The 20064-nt window shown below is 42.4% G+C and overlaps 1 protein-coding gene across 2 annotated transcripts; it reads left to right on the plus strand.

The window, feature by feature from the left end:
• The first annotated feature begins 9797 nt into the window (after window positions 1–9797).
• On the plus strand, window positions 9798–19299 carry spp1 (secreted phosphoprotein 1). 2 transcript variants are annotated; one of them, XM_039778799.1, is made up of 8 exons: window positions 9798–9916; window positions 14139–14210; window positions 14344–14388; window positions 14468–14542; window positions 15343–15414; window positions 15816–15941; window positions 16863–17246; window positions 18655–19299. In XM_039778799.1, exons 2-8 carry the CDS (start codon window positions 14157–14159, stop codon window positions 19060–19062), a joined length of 1164 nt encoding a protein of 387 aa, XP_039634733.1. In that variant the 5' UTR covers window positions 9798–9916; window positions 14139–14156; the 3' UTR covers window positions 19063–19299. The 2 variants fall into 2 exon arrangements, with proteins under 2 accessions (XP_039634733.1, XP_039634734.1); XM_039778800.1 differs by having other exon boundaries at window positions 16863–17240.
• Window positions 19300–20064: the final 765 nt, after the last annotated feature.

Genomic DNA, 20064 nt, shown 5'->3' on the forward strand with positions numbered 1-20064 from the left:
CGCAGGCATTTAAGTGGCACCGAAATGAGGCAACGAAATCCGCATTGCTATTTGGTCCGGTAGATACCGGTCGTTTAGGCACCAGTGCCATATTAGCACTGGGATCCGGTACACAACCCTAATTAAAGATCTTATGACATGCTTCTTTTTGGATGCTTTTATATAGGCCTCAGTAGTCCCCTAATACTGTATCTGAAGTCTCTTTTATATAGGCCTTAGTGGTCCCCTAATACTGTATCTGAAGTCTCTTTTATATAGACCTTAGTGGTCCCCTAATACTGTATCTGAAGTCTCTTTTATATAGACCTTAGTGGTCACCTAATACTGTATCTGAAGTCTCTTTATAACTTCTTAGTTAGACTAAGTCACGGTAATACGTATCTGAAGTCTCTTTCCCGAAATTCAGACTTGGTGCAGAATTACAGCCACTAGAGCCAGTCCCACAATGAGTTTTCCTTAGGATGTGCCAATTCTGTGTCTGTAGCTATTGAGGAGGAGAGAGGGGGGGCAAGGTGGAGGGTGGGGGTGTGGCCTTGACCAACTGCCATGCTTCACTCATTTGCAAGCGATGATGTCTCCTTTTCATGGGCGGGCCAAATTCTCTGGGCGGGCAAAGTAGAGAAAGGGGAGGTAACCTTTCCCGTAATGATGTCATAAAGGGAAGATTCCAGATCGGCCCATCGGAGCTTTCATTTTCTCAAAGGCAGAGCATGATACCCAGGGCTCGGTTTACACCTATCACCATTTCTAGCCACTGGGGGGCCATAGGCAGGCTGGGGCAACTCATATTAATGTTAAAAAAAATCTGTCATGCCATGGGACCTTTAAGTAAGATTTTTTTATCTCAACTACTAGTTCACACATTATTTTGGACTCCTCTCAGGTCAACCTAGGATGATCTATTTGTATTTGATTATTTGATTTGGTTGTTTAACTCTGACATCTGTACAAAAAGCATCACAATCATAAAGGTGTGTTGTTCAAAAATCACTATTACAAGTTGGCATGAAACAATTCAAAGATTATGTGAAATATGTGTATTTTTTTATCATCTTTCTGTTGTTGTCCTCATAGAAATACAAAAACACAGACACTTGCACTGCACGGACACACACAAACACAGTCTGGGAAAGTCCTTATCATTGCGGGTTAACACTCAGAAAAAAAAGTTCACACTTCTCATTAGTGTCTTGTTCCAATGTCTGCCAGCCAGTGTTCCACCACATTTATAGCCGTGTGTGTGTGTGTGTGTGTGTGTGTGTGTGTGTTGTTCCAGCTCCACCAGCAGCCAGACCACATCTGATCTCTCCCAGCATCCATTAACACTCTCATATATATATTTTACGATAACAGAACTTGATGGGCTAATGCTCTATTAAAGATTAACGCAGCAGTTTATATGAACACAAAAATATCCTGAGGTTGATATTAAAATGAATATTTCCACTCTGAGGCGACCAGTGAACACTGCCCAGTACAAAATGGCATAGTTAGAGACTAGCTGGTGAACACAGTTGAGCATTTAACTGCTAAAAAGCCAGAGTTGTAGTAGTAATAATCTTTGCCTACAAAAACAAGGTACAGTACATTTAATCAAACTATTACTTCCATAACAACTTTACAGCAAATAGTTATATATATATATATATATATATATATATATATATATATATATATATATATATATATATAAGCAACGGCATATCCAATGATCAGTAAAGAAACAGACACACAGACGGACAGACAGACATACAGGGGTGCACACACAGTATGAGGAATGCAATAATATGAACACACATTATGTACACAAAAGACAGAGAGAAAACACTGACAGAAAAACATACAAACTAGAATGCGGATCGGGCCACATTTTTCTGTCCGAGCCCGGCCCGCGTCCGACAGGCATTAAGCTATTTCTGTCCGAGCCCGACCCGAGCCCGACACAGTTAAAATCTCGTTTTTTTTCTCATACTAATGACACATGTACGTTTGTTTGTGTGGAAAGCCTGCTTTTATTAAACAACTGTAGGAAGACATTCGGAAATACCAACAGATGAGCGCATCAGCGCACACGGGGCAACAAGCACATGTTAACACAGGCGCGCACCTACATAATAAGCTTTTTTAAATTTAAAACGTTCAATGCCTTATCGCACTGATGTAACCGAGCCCGACCCGAACCAAAACATAATTTCTAAATATCTGTCTGAACCCGGCCCGGCCCGTTGAGTACTGTCAGGTCGGTTCGGGTATCCATCCTCTAATACAAACACAATTGAATGCATGCACATGGCACACTGAGGCAGATGTGTTACACATACACACACAAACATGGAGGAAAGGATACAAACACACACATATCAGTCCACTTGATGTGTTTCCAGTTGCACTTTGGTCCTTTTTTGGGGACAATTTTATTGAACTATGAAACTACTTTTGTGTTTTTCCAAATAAACGGTTCACACCACTCAGATTGTTTTTTGTTCCCAACGTTGGAAACTGTAGGAGGCCTTCAGGATCCTCGGTGTCCCAGACCAGTCCGTCCTCCACTCATCACGTTTGATGTTTTTACTGTTCATTTTCTTCTTTCATTGGTTGCTGCTGCGGTTTGCCTGAGTTGACATTTTCATCTTCAGGCTGTTTTGTTGTCACTGGTTTCTTCTTCATAACTTCTTTAACCATTTATTTTCTGTTCAGAAACTGACAGAGTTCACTATACTCACTTGGTCAGTAGCCTCGCATTGCCAGACCTTCCTCCACGGTGCTGCAGAGGAGGGTCTGGCTAGTCCACGCAACCATCTGAGATGGGTTTATTGGCATTTCTTTAACCTCTCACAACCGTCGTGGGCGACGCTAAGTCCTAGGCCGAGCTTAGAATGCCAACACAAAGAAAGCGGAAGGTGACGGACATCCGGCCGAAAATGAGGGACATCCGGCAGAATTTCCGGCAGCACCTGAACAATCCCGGAAATTAAAGGTCACCGATATAGACTACTACTGGTCAAATATGCCCACTTGATCAGGACCCATTGGCATCACTTTTTAACGCTTGGGGCGTCATATTTCAACATGCAGGGAAGTCCCGTTGTGAATTCCAACAATTCTCATCCCAACTCGATGCTGCTTTCACATTGGCGTCACTTGTCAACCCACTGGGTAGCCCCGCAAGTCAGACAATGACCCTCCACTGCAGTTGCAGCTTTTTTAAACACAGCGCCGCGGTCGAGCAGGTGCTCTGAGAGCCCGGTGCGTCCCATACAGACGCTGGGAGCCACTGACGAGTTAAGAAGTGAGAAGGGGTTGTCTCACACACACAGATAGACATAGCATTTCTGTCACTGGATGAAAGCAGAAGTATATAACAGCTTTGGCGTTGTTATTGATGCTAAAAGTCTCCTTTAGCGTCATATAAAGCGCTTTATCAACACGCAATTGGTCGGGACTACTGGCGTCACTTTTGACGCAGTTAGGATAAGGAAAAGTTCGTGGGTGGGCTTACGTTTCCATGACACGTGGGAAGAATGGGACGGTTGGGTTTAGGAAAAGAAGAAAACGACGGTTGGGTTTAGGAAAAGAAGAACGGACAGTTGGGTTTAGGAAAGGAAGAACGGACAGTTGGGTTTAGGAAAGGAAGAATTTGATTTGATTTGATTTAATTGTAAGAGAGTGCCCTACACATGACAAAAGGACATCAAATACAATCGAGGATAAAAACACAAAGTCCAAGACTTATTTCCATTGTGGTCCTCAACACACATCAGGACAAGACAAGATACTCAATGACATAACATAAAAACATTTTTCTTAAATATAAATAGTAACTTGCCCTTTAATCTATTCCGCAACCCTCTCTAGTAACCAGACCTTGATGCTCTTTTCAAAAGAGTTCAGGCTGGAAATGACTTTAATATGACGATCTAACTTGTTCCACTGAACTGCCCCCATATAGGCAAATGTTCCTTTCCCTAACACTGTCTTAAATTTATAAGGACACAGGTCAGATATGCTGCCACGAGTATTAATATTGTGTGTGTCCTTTACCTTAGTTAATAGACACGACAAAAAAATTGGGACACTACCAAACAATATTTTCTGAATCATGGTCAGTCTTAACATAGTAACACGAGACTCCACAGGGAGACAAACGACGGTTGGGTTTAGGAAAAGAACGGACGGTTGGGTTTAGGAAACGTGACACTCGGGACACGATCCCCGGTCTCCAGGGTGAAAGTCCTGTGTTGTTTGACCCATCCACCCCCCCAACCAACCTCCCTACGCGGATTTTCGGCCTTTCATACTACTCGCTACCGTAGTCGCTCTTAGCTCTTAGTGCTACGTCATCTTCAGACCCCGTGTAGCTGCTGCTCTGCCCGGTGCGTTCTACAACCACGCTGAAGGGCGCCTTTTTTTTTTTTTCAAGAGACATCTTTAAAACCAAACATTTAAGATTTATAATCTTCAATCCTCAGACAGTGATGGCTCCCATACAAGACTGAGCAGGACGTATCTGCTGTGTTTTTACGTGTGAAATACCTCATGTCTGTCGGTGGAAGAAGAAAGCTTTGATTTGAGCGGTCGAGTAATTGTACGTTTGTGGCCGCGAGGCCTCAGAACTCATCAAGCTGTCAGAGTTCAACATGGATGTACCATCAAAGTGATGACGCGCTGTGTTACTGTAATTAGACTGTCAGTGTGTGTGTGTGTTTGTGTGTTAACCGAATGACTAACGGTGTCGACAGAGTGTGTCTTATGTGTGCTCTAAAATTGTGTTTAATGCATTAAATATTAATGTGACCTCTGTATCTATGCATGTGTTTAAATGTGTTTGTGCAGGCCAGTAGACAAGGGGGGGGTTCGGGTGGTTCGAAACACCCGCCCACCCACACTGCCAAAAGTCCATAGTTTAAGTTTTTTTTGTGTTAAAGATGCAGTAGGTAAGCCTTAAAAAACTAACTTTCTGTCATATTTGCTGAAACTGACCCTATGTTTGAGTAGAACTACATGAAGCAGGTCATTAATGTGTGTCTAACTGCGTGTCAATCACTGCTCACGCACACACATTTCATAGCGGCCTCCCCTCCCCCTTCCCCGCGCACAAGCTGCAGACAACAAAATGTTTGAGGCGTGAGTGCATGCGTGCGTGCATGCGTTTGGACTAAAAAATGTGGTACATGATCTTGGTAAGCAATTGACAAATTGACAAGACTATATATAAAAATTATATATAATAATATTTTCGGTGCATCAAAAAGCGTGCTTGTAAAGATACCAGCAGACATACTAATCCAGTACAAATTAGTGCATAAAAAGTCACCAAATGACAAAAATGAAGTATTTGAACCTCATAATTAAATACAAAATGATGGAAAAACTGCAAAAAAGTTCCCATTTAAAAAAAAATAAAAATAAAGAACATATAGTTGATGTGCAGGCCCAAACATAATCTGCTGATTTATTTACAGTTTTCAGCGGTGATCAAGATTAAAAATCGGTGGAATTTAGCAGATTGTATTTCTGCTTGTGGTGGAGATATGTGATCATTCAAAGTTTAAGTTTTTGTTTTTTTTCTGCGGAATTCTGTTGCGGATTCTGTGTGGCCCGTCATCTCTCTGGTCACCTGCTGAATGTAGGTCCAATATTCACTCCCTTTTAGTTCAAGTTTGGTCTCCACTAATCTCTTTGAACAGATATCTGCATATTAATGCAAAATCTGTTGGCAATGGGACATGATTTTGGTATCTGAAGCGTTCTGGTTTCAGTTTGCCACCCATTTCTTGTCAATGTAATATTGACCAATCTTGTTTTATCATGTCTAACCCTAACCCTAGTCTGTTTGTATATCGACGAAGTTCCACTTCCAGAACTGCTAGAGTGCCGTCGAAACTTCCGCTGGATTTCCCACTTTTCGGCCGGATGTCCGTTACCTTACGCTTTCTTCTTTGTGTTGGCGTTCCAAACCCAGACAGCTAGCTAGACTATCTGTCCAAACTGAGTTTTCTGTTGCACGACTCAAAAAACTTTTGAATGTACACGTTCCACCAGAACAATTTCCTTTCCAAGGCTATTTTGCAGCGGCACCGTGGCTCTGTCCGGCGTGATTGTGATTGGTTAAAAAAAATAAATGCCAATAAACCAGAGCACGTTTTTCTCCCCTCCCAGGATGCTGTGTGGACTAGACAGACCCTCCTCTGTGTGGAGAGCAAAAGAGATGCAACACATTGGCCGAAATGCAATTTTGGAACCCATCAGCTATCGTCTGACGACTATTTAGCTCTTCATAGAGATGTCTGACTCATTTTTGTCAGTATAAAAGTTGTATGTTTTGTTAAGCCAGATTAAGACAGATGTATTCACAACTTTGAGAAGTTTAGAGCCTATGTGAACTGATCCGAACTAAGACTGTTGACTTGTGTTTACTTAGTGTTTGCTACAGTATTTCCAGCATTAGTGAATTTAGCAGAAATGGAACGAACGAAAAATGAGCATCAGGTCAATCATCAAGTGTGTGAATGGCTTTTTAATCATCTTAGTCTAAGAGTCATAAGAGGCACAGATGCAACACATACCTGGTTAACAAGGGACTTCTAGGTGGCAGTAAAGATTATATATTTTGTGTAAAACATTTTGTTTAGCAGCTTTATTTATCAGTGTTACTCTGAATTGGTGAGTCCCTTTGGAGCATAACGTACCAAAACTTAATATGTGAACATACATACAGACACTGGATATCTTAAGTAAACAAGTAACACGGCATTATGTTTGAAATTTCTGGGAGATCAAGTTGGTTTATTTACGTTTGTGGTGTTCATCTATTTGACTTTCTAGATCATCAATCTCAATATGTAGGAATGTGTGTGTCTAATTTAGTATATTATTGCACATAGATGTAAGCAACTCTGCCTCTGCATGTGTGTGTGTGTGTGTGTGTGTACAGTGTATATCATCAGACAGACTTTACGAGCCAATCAAGTTTAATGATTGTGTAGTCTCAATATTGCTGCAAGCGTAAAATCGAAATTACAAGAGAATTCTGAGAATGTGTGTCTGTCTGGATACAACCCACTTAACCCCCTTTTAATTTTTTTTTTCCTAAAAAACCCTCCCTCAGTCAACATTTTGAATCTAAGTCAGCAGGATGTAAAACAAAATAGTTTTCAAGGTATCCAGACAAAATGTGTGAACAACAAACTCGGCAGAGAGTACATCGATACATTACTACTGGCCTGTTAAAAAATGTAGTCAGTGACCTAATCCAGGTATTACAGTATTAAAATAACGTAACTTGATTACTTTTCGTTACTTTTGTATTACCTCAATACCAGTCTCTTTTTGCCAGCCCTTCCTCCACAGCGTTGCGGAGGAGGGTCTGGCTAGTCCACACAGTATTAAGGCTCTTATATACTAGACGCATCCAAGGTGGCGCGCGCCATCGTGATGTCAAAATGACGTAATATCCTGCCGGCTCGCCCGATTTATAGCGCGCGAGCCGAGGTCACGCACGGCTCTTTTTTTCTTTCAGCGGCGCGCGACAAAGCGGAAACAGGAGGCCTGAACGAGTTCGCCGACAACCGGATGCCAGGACTCTCAGAGTGACTGCAGGTCTTCTCGTAAACTTCCTGGGTTAGGATGAGCTCTTTTATGGTGAATGAAAGGCTTGATCTGACGAAGTAGGTCATCGAATCAAATCGAAACATTGACGTCAATGTTGCTGCCAGTTCTGCCGTTGTTTACCTTTTTCTTCTTCTTCTGGTCCGTAGAAAGAGCAACGTCGGTAGCCTTTGCTCATTAGCGCCACCTCTGTTCAGGAGAAGAATGCAACTAGTGTCGCGAGCACCAGCACGGGTATAAATAGTCTAGGCAATCCCATGACGTCATATTTGCACGCGCCAGCTGGGCTGTGTCTAGTACATAAGACGCTTTATGGGATGGGAGAAAAACGGGCTCTGGTTTATTGGTATTTCTTTAAACCAATCACAATCTTCTTGGGCGGTGCTAAGCGCCATACGGAGCAACTGTGCCTCTGCAAAATAGCCTTAGGAAGGAACTTGTTTTGGTGGAACATTTGTACGTTCAAAAGTTGTTTTAGTCATGCAACAGAAAACTCAGATTGGACAGATAGTCTAGCTAGCTGTCTGGATTGACCCTGCAGAGATCTGAGGAGCAGTTGCAACACAAAGAAAGCGGAAGGTTACAGACATCCGGCCTAAATGAGGGAAATCCGGCGGAATTTCTGTCGGCACCGGAGCAATCCCGGAAGTGGAACATCGTGGATATAGACTACCTCAATACCAAATATGGGCCTTAAAAACAAAATAATGGAGACATTTCGCCCAGGGAAAGCATTTTTGTCACTAACGTTAGAGGCCGTGATGAATGAAATGGCAACTGTTAGCTATGTTGTGTGAGACTCGTGAAGTGCTGTAATGTGTACACATGTGCATGGCAGTACATCATTCTTCATTTTCAAATGTATAGTGATGCTAATAATGTACCTTGCACGGAAGAATCATGAGATCATGCAAATCCATCTTGTCAGACTCCAACCTAAAACGTTTGTGTCTGAAATACCAGTTTACCGAACCGATCAACGTCAGCTGAGGAGCTACTGCGGCAGCTACGAACGGAGTTTAGGTGTGTGTGACGGGCGCGGCTCTTCGTTCAAAACAACAATGATGGTCCTGATAGGTATTTTTTGAAAGTGCCTGCCTTTTCCCCAAACAGTTTCCAATGACGGCTTCTCAGACGGTTCTGTGTTAACAAACCATCTGGCACGTCTGATTAGCTAATAATGCCCCATTTTTAGTCAAATGTCCTTGTAACTTTAATGGAATACTTACCTTTGTTTTGCATTTTAATTCTGTAATGCTGCTCCATGTATCCCATTACTCCCCAAGCCAGATTATTACACAATAACAATCAAATCGGTCCTGTACAGTGTCGGATTCATACCCTGCTCTGCTCCAGTTGCCACCTGGAAGTTGCTCAACGTCCTCCTAGTTTCATACATTTGCATATGCTGCTGTTTGTGATCTATGAACATGATATTGCCATCATGATTTTTCTATATTGTAATTTTACTTTTATTATTTTTGTCTATTCTGTACACATGTCTGTCTGTTGAGTTTTTCCTTATCGTATTGAGGGTCCAAGGATAGAGGGTGTCGGACGACAGATTTAAAGCCTTCTGAGGCAAATTTGAGATTTGGGATTGGTTATATAAATAAAATTGACACACACACACACACTAAACATTTACAAAAAGGTACTTACACTTCTTAAAAAAACACAACATAGACCGTGTAACGTACACAGACAAATGAGTCTGGTGTCACAGACAAATTCTCAATTATCCACAGAAACCTCAGTCAGATGATTTTCTTCTGTCTGTGAGGAAGCTGAATCACTGTCATACCACCCGCCACTATATGCTGCTGTTTGTTTCCCAGAGCCTGTCACTACATGTCCTTAAATTAACTTTTGTGTGTGTGTGTGTGTGTGTGTGTGTGTGTATGTGTGTGTGTGTGTAAAAAAAAAGTACATTCACATGCGTCTGTCTGGGCTGTAAATGTCTGCATGTCTTTATCCATGTATTTGTCTTTGCATTGTGTGTGTGTGTGTGTGTGTGTGTTTGCCCCACACCACCACAGCATCAACCACAGGAAGAGTGGGAGAGAGAGGAGAGGTGGACCACGGAGCGGTTAAACTCATGACATCACAAGCTCCAGGCTGATTGGCTGCTGCCTGAGGCTGGAGGGTTTATAAGCCAACCAGGCGCCTCGGTTATAGCAGCAGCAGCAGCATCACTGAGCAGTGAACAACATCCAGGAGATAAACTAAAGGCAAAGCACGTCTGTCTGTTTCTGCTCCACAATCTGCAGCCACTGAACTCCTGAAGCTTCCTCCGCCTGCAAACAAGGTCAGAATCAACATATGACGAAATATTTACGGTGTACAGTGTTTGCCAGAGTTTTTCGGCAACACCGGTGGTGTGATGAGAGGTGGGAGGGCAGGTTAATATTTGTATACGCTGCTGGAAATAGACTTTATTTAGCCTAAGAATTAAAAATTCTTTCTTTCATGCATTTGAAATAGATTATATTGTATGTGGACATGTTTTTCATGGTTTAGCCCGGGTCTCTTAGTTCCAATGAAGGGAACTTTTAATGCTACTTCATGCAGTGACATTTTAGACAATAGCGTGATTCAAAGTCTGTGGCAACAGTTTGGAGAAGGTCCTTTGTACAAAGGCAGCTCTTTAAATAAATGGTTTTCCCAGTTCGGGCAACTGGCCTGCACAGAGCTGTGAGCCAGACCTTATCACTCAACATCAGTGTTGGACTTTAATAATACGCTTGAATGGGAGCAAATCCCTGCAGCCAGGTTCCAACATCATGCTGGCTGATACAGGAGCAGATTAACGCCTACAGACATGTTCAACTATACATATGGTGAACATGTCGGGTGTCCACATACTTTTGACCATGTAGTCTTTTTTTCATTATGGATTTCTTCTTCCAACACTGTAAAAATAAGTACTCAAAATTTTCATTTTACAAACACTACACTGCAAAACAATCATTCAACAAAAATATTTAATTTAATTTTCTTAGTTGTCCAAAAAGACGAGAAAAAGTGGTTGTTTGACTATCGCAACCTGAATCCGATACGAATCAACTACTTTTAAATGTTTTTAAAAAGCACTGTAATCTATACAATGTAGTTTCCAGGTAATGACAATTTGTGTAACTAGCTCATCAAAGACAAATGTAGAACTCAACAGACGGCAATGGCAACATTGTTTTGCAGTGGACTGTCCCATCGGAATAGAGCTGCTGCAGTATTTGCCTGAACGGTCAGTCATTGAAATGGAAAATGTAAATTCTCAAATCTTTTCGTTGCTTTTGCACAAAGTTGCTTTTGTAATGTTGAATATTATGTTTTTATTTAAGGGTCATTGCTTTGGAGTCCAACTGCAGCACTGAGGGTTTTCACACACACAAAAAACTTGCAACTTAATTTTGACTGATTTTCATACACACTTGTACAACATTAACAGGAATTAAAAGTCAGTTTAGAGCAAACTCACATTAAACTTGTGGAGCCGCATAAGGGTTTAGTTATCCGCCATAAAAGCTCTGCAGTTTATTGCTATCCACCATAAAAGCTCTGCAGTTTATTGCAGTTATTTGGTTTTTTTTAAAATTTGGGGGGGGGGGGGTGGGGGGGGGGGGGGGGGGGGGGGGGGGGGGGATTTGATTGGCTGATTAGTATCACAGTGTAGCCAGGAAGGGGAAGATGTGGGTAGCAGGGAAGTCATTTCTGGATGTTACATGACCAGGTCCAGCCCTGAATAACCACGCTGAGTAAACACACTGACAACACACACATCCTGATTAGCTTCCAGCTCACTCAACAGTGCTTTTAACTGAAGAGCTGAAGAAAGAGAGAGAGAGAGAGAGAGAGAGAGAGAGAGAGAGAGAGAGAGAGAGGCATTCTGGTAGCCGATTGGTTGAGTCTAAAGAGTCGCTGATTGACTCGCAACCTCACCACAACGAATAGACTCCAGGAAGTCAAAATCAGAACTTGACGTTTTTACACTTTTTAATTTAAAGGCACGCTATGCAAGATTTGTACCTTAATATAACAGCGTCGAAGTCATTTCGATGGTAAACAAACTCTTAGTAGGGCGAATCATCCCGATAGCAAAGCGGAACGCGCTGGCAAAACCAGCAATGCAAGTTTGAGAGGTGGCATACATCAACAACATATAAGAAGCAGCCTCTATGGAAGACACTAGCACGCATTTCAGACGTGAATCATGGCCAAGTCGACGAAGAAAACCAAGAAAGCGTGGTCGGAAGAGTCAAGGGAAAAGAAAGCGAGAAATTGACCGCGTGAGGAACCGGACAAGAGTCCCACACGGTCAGGCTTTCACTTGTTGGCGAGAGCTAAATAGCAGCAAAGGTAACGTTAAATACAAGTACTCCACAGCGACTCTAGGTCGCTGGTTGACAAAAATGGAAACCGCATAGTATGAAAGTTATGACATGTTAATTAGTGAGCTTTAGAATGGCTGGTTGGCGGATTTCGTTACTTTTGGACGTTTCCCCCCCGTGCTTCCAGTCTTTATGCTAAGCTAAGCTAATTCCCAAGATAGCTTTAGCTTCATATTTATTGCACAGATATGAGACTTGCATCGATATTCTCATACAGCTTTTGGAAAGAAAGCGAATAAGCACATTTCTGCAAAATGTCGAACTGTTCTCTAACCCTATCCCTAACCCTAACCATTACAGCTACGCGTCTAACCCAAACCCCAACCCCATACCCTAAACCCAAATTCTTATCTCAACCCTGAAACAAACACTGAACCTTCAAACAGCCCGTAGAAGAAGTGAGGACCAGACAAAAAGTCCATTCTCTCAAGGTCTGGAAAGTAACTTGGCCGTCTCAAAGAAAGACGGACAGAAATACACACACACACAAACACACACACACACACACACACACACACACACACACACACACACACACACACACACACACACACACACACACACATATATACAGTCATATGGGCGTCTGTCATGTCTCTGCTGCACTGTGGCTTTCCAGTTATAACTGGGTGAATTACACAGTATAGGAAAAGTCCATCATTAAAGATAGACGCAGACACTCTGACTGCTCCTCCCACAGCATACACAAAAAGAAAAGCTTGTACTGTATAAGGGAGGGGAACAGAGAAACATAGACATATTTTTAAAGGTGCTGTTAACAAGGTTGAATACTAAATGCTAAATACTGACATTTTGCAGATATTTCACTCTAAATGTCTCCCTCACACTGCGACCAAAACCAACAATGAACTCATCCCACTAACTAAGTATTGTCTCTGTACATAAAGCCTGACATATCTTATTCCTCTGTGCCATTGAGCTCCATTGTTGTCCAAAAACTATTAAAAACACATTATTGTTCTTTCATTACCATGAACACACAATCTAGTTTTTTTTGACTCAGTCCCACATACACCGTCCTGCTGCTGGATATACTTACATGTACTAGAGCTGTGGTTCTCAAACTTTTTTAAATAATCCCCCTCCTTTGAAATTTACATTTTTGGACCCCCTAAACAACAAAAAGCCTATATAAAGTGGTACAATACAGCCCTGCAACATCAGTGTCTCTGATTTACTAAACAACTACATTGAAACTTAAAAACCCTAAATGCTATTTCAAATGTTTAGAATCCATTACTATTCTTTCCTTTGTATAGTATAATTATTTTAGGAATTATGCATAAAAAAAATACAAAGTATCCCTGAGGTTATTAGTACCCCCTTTTGGGAAATACTGTGCTACAGCACCAAGTTTCCAACATATGCACTATTTCCTCCTGTTTTCTCGATGTTAGTTTAGCATTTTGCGTTATTTCACAATGCTTATAGACAAATCTTAAACCATGGTACTGAGCTCATGTGGATTTCTGTCCTAAGGCCTAAAAAATTGGTGTTTATTTCAGGACATCTGCAGGACAATAGCTCTTTTTAATCTATTAAAAGAAACCTTAGCGAGTGCTCTGCAAAGTGATGATGAAAATGTAACGGTAGTAACTCTAAATGTTAACTGGATTACTCCCTTAAATCTTTTAAGGCCAAACGCCCACGTTCATCTCCTTCATACCTGTTATTTTCTCACATCTTCTGGACCCAAATCAGCCAGAAACATCCTGTCTCGTAGTTAAATCAACCCCGCACTGAAACGATGTGATTTTCTCTCTCTGATGACAGGATCGTTTTACTGTATCGAAACAGAGTTGTCAAGGACACGCAACCACTCGCTTAGGTCTGTAATTAAAGAGACTTAATACTTCCTAAACCCCCCCAAAAAGACGGAAAACCCCCCCCCCCCCCCTTTTTTGGAAGGAATCTTAAGGATTTACGATGGCAGACTAGCAGCTTGTTTTCAGTTTGACATGTCATTGTGTTTCCCGTGAAGTTATGGCCTCCGGACGAGTATTTTTGGTGCCGTACGATCTCTGTGCATCATGATCATGTTTTATTGTCGTATTGTGTTGTGCGATGATGTTTTGTTGTGTGACTTAAACCTGCGTCTTTCTGGTTTTCTCCCCCGTCCAGACACAAAACTGTGACACAATGAAAGTGGCTGTTATTTTCGTTCTGCTCTTCGCCACAGTCCTCTGCCGGCCGGTGAGTCATTTTCTCTGTCGAGAAGTCAAAGCTTCAACCCAACTTTTGCAGAATTGAGATGCAGAAGCTTGATGAGGATACGTATTTGACACTAAATTTGGTTTATTTGCTCATAACTTTGTTTTCTTTTTAGGCGAGAAAAGTTTCTGTCAGCAGTTCAGAGAGCTCTGAGGAAGCGGTGAGTATTTGGAGAGAGACAGATAAAAGAGAAAGAGAGAAAGAATTTCCACTTTGACTGATGTTGGTTTTGTCCACAGGTGAGACGACCAGCAGCTCCAGCCCTCAGGAAACAGGCGGCAGAACTTCCCCAGAACCGTGCAGCTCCTGTACAGGTAAAAATTGTTTTTCATGCCGTTGTGTTCGGTTCAATTTGTTCTCCTCTTCTCTTATCATGTTTTCGCTGATGATGTCATCATATTGGACGAAATGCTTAACAGCAAATCCGGGTTACAAACTGAAGGTGTGGAGCTCGAAAAATGTGGGCATTTAGGAGGCAGGGACCGTCGAAAGAGACTTGAGTTGCATTATGGGAAATGTAGGTGACCCAGTGATCCAGTGACCCTTACTAGAGAAGTCAGGATGTCCTGGCCTTTGCTTTTTTTATTTATTTTTTTCAACCTGTGTCTGGTACGGAAGCCCTTAAAGACAAGGTAATACAATTTTTTTTAAATGCCGGCATTGTTGGCTATAACTTTATCTCCAGGAGATAGTATCTCCTAGAGATAGAATTTTATCTCCTAATTAAGAGATATTATCTCGTATGTACGAGATAAACTTTCAGGCTTAGTTAGGCTGTTTTGAGGGCGGGAAAGCCTTGCAGAATGAAGCGCCTTACCTTCTTAGTTAACTGCAAATGTCTACTGTAAACATAATGGAACTGGGCATTGACACCGACTTGGGTTATATAGTGTAGAAATAAGGTCTGATGAAATCATATGCATTAAAAGAGGAGATAAATATTACAATATAATGCTGCTAAACCCTTTAAGTCTTGCATCAATACGTCATACCGAGGCCCTGTCTGTCGGCGGAGGCCCAACAGCCTGTTTCTGAGACATGTGACATAAATGAAGGAGCAAAAAATAGGTAAAAAGAGGATTAATCATATTATTGTGTCTCTCTTATGTTGCAGAACATTGTTGCGGAAGCAGCAGCAGCAGCTGCTAGCTCAGACGAGAGCCCAGAAGGCTCAGACGAAGACGTGGTGAGAGATTCATTAGATCAGTGGTCTTCAACGTTTTTTAAGCCAAGGACCCTTTTACTGAGAGAGAGATGGAGCAGGGACCCCCTACTACATACTGTATATTTTATAAAATGAAGTTGGGCCTACAACAATGTGTAGGGCTGCCTAAAGCCTTTATACATTTTTGCATAGAATACTAAGATATTAAAATAGCCTGCTAATTGTTGGCATGATTTTATAAATTATGTTTTAATGTTAAACATACATGTAGCACAATGAACCATAGGATGAACTGTGTATGTGGATGGCCTTAGTGACTATCCTATAGGCTAGTAAGTACTGGGGATTTATGTTTGCTAATAATATGTTGAATTAATGTTAACACTTTTAGATCAATCATTGTGTTTGAATGATTTCTACAGCAGGCGGCAGCAGAGGCTCCCATTGAGCTCACGTCTGACAGCACAGACACAACTTCATCCCCAGATACAGCCACTGTCAACAGTGATGATGATGATGATGATGACGACGATGACGCAGAGGAGAGTGTGAGTATAATACCAAAAACACATCTGGCAACATAGAGAGCGTGGAGGTTATTTTCTTGATGTTAGCGGACAGGGTTGGCTGCTGAAACTGTAAATAAGCCTCAGTTACTAAACATTAGACAGCAAAAAAAACCTGAATGGTCTGCACTAAAAGAAGGTTTATTCAATTAAAGATTTAGAATATGTTGCAGAAAGCAATAGGCTACCCACTTTGAGACGACTTTAATGTAACTTAGACAGATGTTAGGTTTTTGATCTGTGATAAGATAAGATAAGATAAGATAAGCCTTTATTGTCTCCCATAGGAGAAATTTGTCTTGGGCACTCGAGAGAACAAGATGGCGACACATCACGCATAACACACAAAATAACACTAAATTTACTATAAAAATCTTCAATTTGGGTTAGGGGTAAGAGGACAACAGTTAACGATTATTACAACTCAACCAAATTAGATACAATGCACAAAATACCAAATGAAGACAAAAAAAAACAAATACTACCGAATTAGTCACAATTCAGTCTGTCAATAAAATACAGACATAATAGAATATTTTCGAAAATAAGTGCAACCCCTCAAATATTGTAGACCTGCTATAATATTGGTCTCACGTTTTAATATTTTTCTAACACTTTTTTCAGTCAAATTTTGATTACACTTTGGACAGAAACAGTAGCTAATGCTACTTAAGCTAACAAGCTCGTAGTTTTGTGCCAAACAAAATCTAGTCGAATATTTGTCAAAAAGCAAAGTCAGCAAATATGATAGCCAGGGACGACATGAGAAACACAGATGGTGAAATCCATAGGAAGGTTCAGGCATTTCCGCCACCGGCTATCTGCCTGGATGCTCCGAACACCAAATGCGATTTTCACTCACCAACTCTCTGACGGCTCACCTCCCACCCTCTGTGTCTCCAGGAAACCGACGAGGATGAATCTAGCGACAGCTCGGAGTCGGGCGAGGCCTCCACCCCCGCTCCTGCCACCGACACCCCTGTGGTCGTGACAGAGGAACCCGTGGCTGCAACCACTCCTGAGCCCATCGTGCCTACCATCGTCACCGACACGGACGCAGGCCGCGGCGACAGCTTGGGGGGCTACCCCAGCGACTATAAGTCCATCGTCTACGTGGAGGACAAATCCTACCAAAAGGTTCCTTCTCCCTACAAGTCCTACGAGTTTATCGGCACAGGGAAGAAGATGACCTACGGCATGACAGAGGGCAACGAGGTGGAGAAGATGGCCTACGACATGACAGAGGGCAATGAGGTGGAGAAGTCACTGACAGTGTACAAGGTAAAGGTATGTTTGAGTTTCCTAACAGTGTAAAGGCCTTTTCACACGGGGAGCGATTGCCGATTTTCCCTATGCGGTGCGCATTGCAAATCAATGAGACTGATTCTGCTGTTTGTAAGTTAAAATATAAAACAGGACATAGACAGCACAGCTTTTGCTTGTCAGAGCATCGGCACAAGACTGGATTTATCGGGTAACGTCCGTAATTATGACAATGCCAATTTGGCTAACTTTAGCTATCAACGATAACAGTCTGTGGTTAGGAAAGACTAGCATCGCCACTATTTGTTATAAATCGATCTGTGATTAGGGATATATGATACCACCGTCAGCTAATCTAAGGGATACAGTAGTGCGCCGAATCCCCATGTTTACCACACATTGATCGCCTGGCGTTTACCCGTGGAGCGTTGTCCGCCTGTCTGTTCACATGAGGAGTGCAGTGAGACCCCGCAGATCCAAGCGACTACGCAGGCGAAGTGTCGCTCCCCACGTGAAAAGCCCTTAAGGCTACATCTTCACTACTACGTTTTGGTTTAAAAAACTAATATCTATCTATGGTTTACGCCTCACGTCTACAATACTAAAACGGAGACATTTGCATACACTGCTGCCCCCGTTTTGGTTTGAAAACTCCAAGGTTCCTTTGTAGTCTGGAAAAGGAGACATTTGGAAACGACGACGCACGTCAGTCAGTCTTATCGGGGTGGTAGGCTTACATATATCTCAGTAACAGCTCAACCTTCTCGTCGGTCCAAGAAAATAAATCCTTGGTCTTACTTTTCGCCATTATTCTTTCTCCAAAGTATTTTCTGTATTTACAACTTATACATCCAGGATTTATAACGGCTGAGTAACGTCAGACAATCTACTTCCTGTTTACACCTTCACGCGCATGCCCAGTGTATGTGATTGGTCATGAGATTAGTTCTCCTACTGGAGCGAAAACTCTTGTGTGGACAGAGGTCATTTTTGTTTCAAAACTGCTGCTTGAAAATGAAAACATGGTAGTGAGGACGTAGCCTATATTATTATGGAACCAACTTCATTTCCAGGCAAGACCTGCCCTTCAACAGCATTTGCGCGCCACGATTGGCCAGGCGTCCATGCTCACACGAGGCAACGGACCCCAATTGGTTCCTATCCTCTGACCAACAAGCTATCCTAACCTTAACTACTCAAGGACAATGCCTAACCCCAACCAATCGGGCTGCTTCGTAGGGCGGGTCTTGCCTAGAACTGCAGTTGGACCCATAATATCCCACCATTACCATATGTCACTGTTTACAATATACCAAACCAGAGCTAGTGCCTAAAAACACCACAAAACCTCACCGAATTAATGGATTCTTCTGTTCTCCCAAGAAAAATCATAGACACTAATGCTCCCATCCCTCCTCTGACTCACCCACAGGCTCTTCAGGTCCACTCCGACCTGATGGAGGAGGACACCAGCACCCCTGAGGTGGAGAACCAGGGGCTCGACGCCTCCTCTGGCACCTCTCAGGACCAGGAACTCAGTCCCCGCCAGGCCTCCCTCACAGAGGAGGAGGAGAGCACTAGCACCAGCGACGCCACCACCAGCGAGAGCTCCAGCGCCCCAGAGCAAGAGGAGGAAGAGGAAAGCGCCAGCACCACCAGCGATAGCGCCAGTGCCAGCCAGGAGTCGGAGGACGAGGACAGCCAGAGCAGCGAGGAGGCCACGGCCACACCCGGAGCTGCCGACAGCGAATCCGATGAGAGCACTGAGAGCGATTCAGATGAGGAAGGCGCGGGACCTGACACCACCACTGACGTGCCGGTGGTCATCACTGCCAAATAAGCACTGCCCATCCAGGAAATGGACTGGACGGTGGTGTCAGATAGAGTCACGAGAAGAGCACACGCTGCATCCAGGTGCAACTATTCCACTGTAGGGCCAAACAGGGACAGCCAAGGCTTAATTCGTATTGATTTCAATGTGTTCAAACAATATTTCTGTGATTATTTGTGCATCTTTTGGGAAGCAGAAATGCTTTTCCTTCTGGATTGTAATTTAAATAAACCAATAACTCCTGCACCCTGTGGTCTGGTTGCCCTGGTAAATCCCATGTTTGACCCCACAGGGGAAAAGTGGTCGGTCGTTGAAACTGACGATTGCTACCTGCAACAGGAGGTGGACCTTTGGCCCCTCCCCTCTCCCCTCTGTTTACGGCAGGGTGAGAGGTCATAACTGGAAAAGAACAAGGAAACAAAGTAGAGTCCTGATATCTACACTAGCACAACACCGCATTTAACGGCAATATGCAAACCTACATTGTTTGTGTGCTTATAAAATAAGAGAGATAATTGCACAGTTTGTTTAAATACTTATAATCATTTCAAGCATAATACAATTTAAACTTGACATTAAGCCATACATTTGCTGCCTGTGTGGCTTAGCTTTGTTGCTCGCTAGTATCAAATCTGCTGGTGTAGATAAAAGGTTGAGAGAAACTCTATTACAGTGTTCAGTCAGGTATAGATGCAGTGCACACACACACACACACACACACACACACACACACACACACACACATTTGCACAGTTCCTACCTACACTACATGTTTGTCCCATGTTGTTTACTGTAATGTGTCATATTGTACTATTTCTAAAATATTAATAAAGTTCTTTTTCATAAAAAGAAGACACTGGTGGTTTACATTTGTTTTAGATGTAAAGACAGGAAGGGTAGCGAGAGCTGAGAAGATAGATATAGAATAAGTAGGGCTGTCAATCAATTAAAATACTTAATCGCTATTAAATCGCATGATTGTCCATAGTTAACTTGCCATTAATTCCACAT

The sequence above is a fragment of the Perca fluviatilis genome, chromosome 17 (genome assembly GCF_010015445.1).
Source record: "Perca fluviatilis chromosome 17, GENO_Pfluv_1.0, whole genome shotgun sequence".
NCBI classification, from domain to species: domain Eukaryota; kingdom Metazoa; phylum Chordata; class Actinopteri; order Perciformes; family Percidae; genus Perca; species Perca fluviatilis.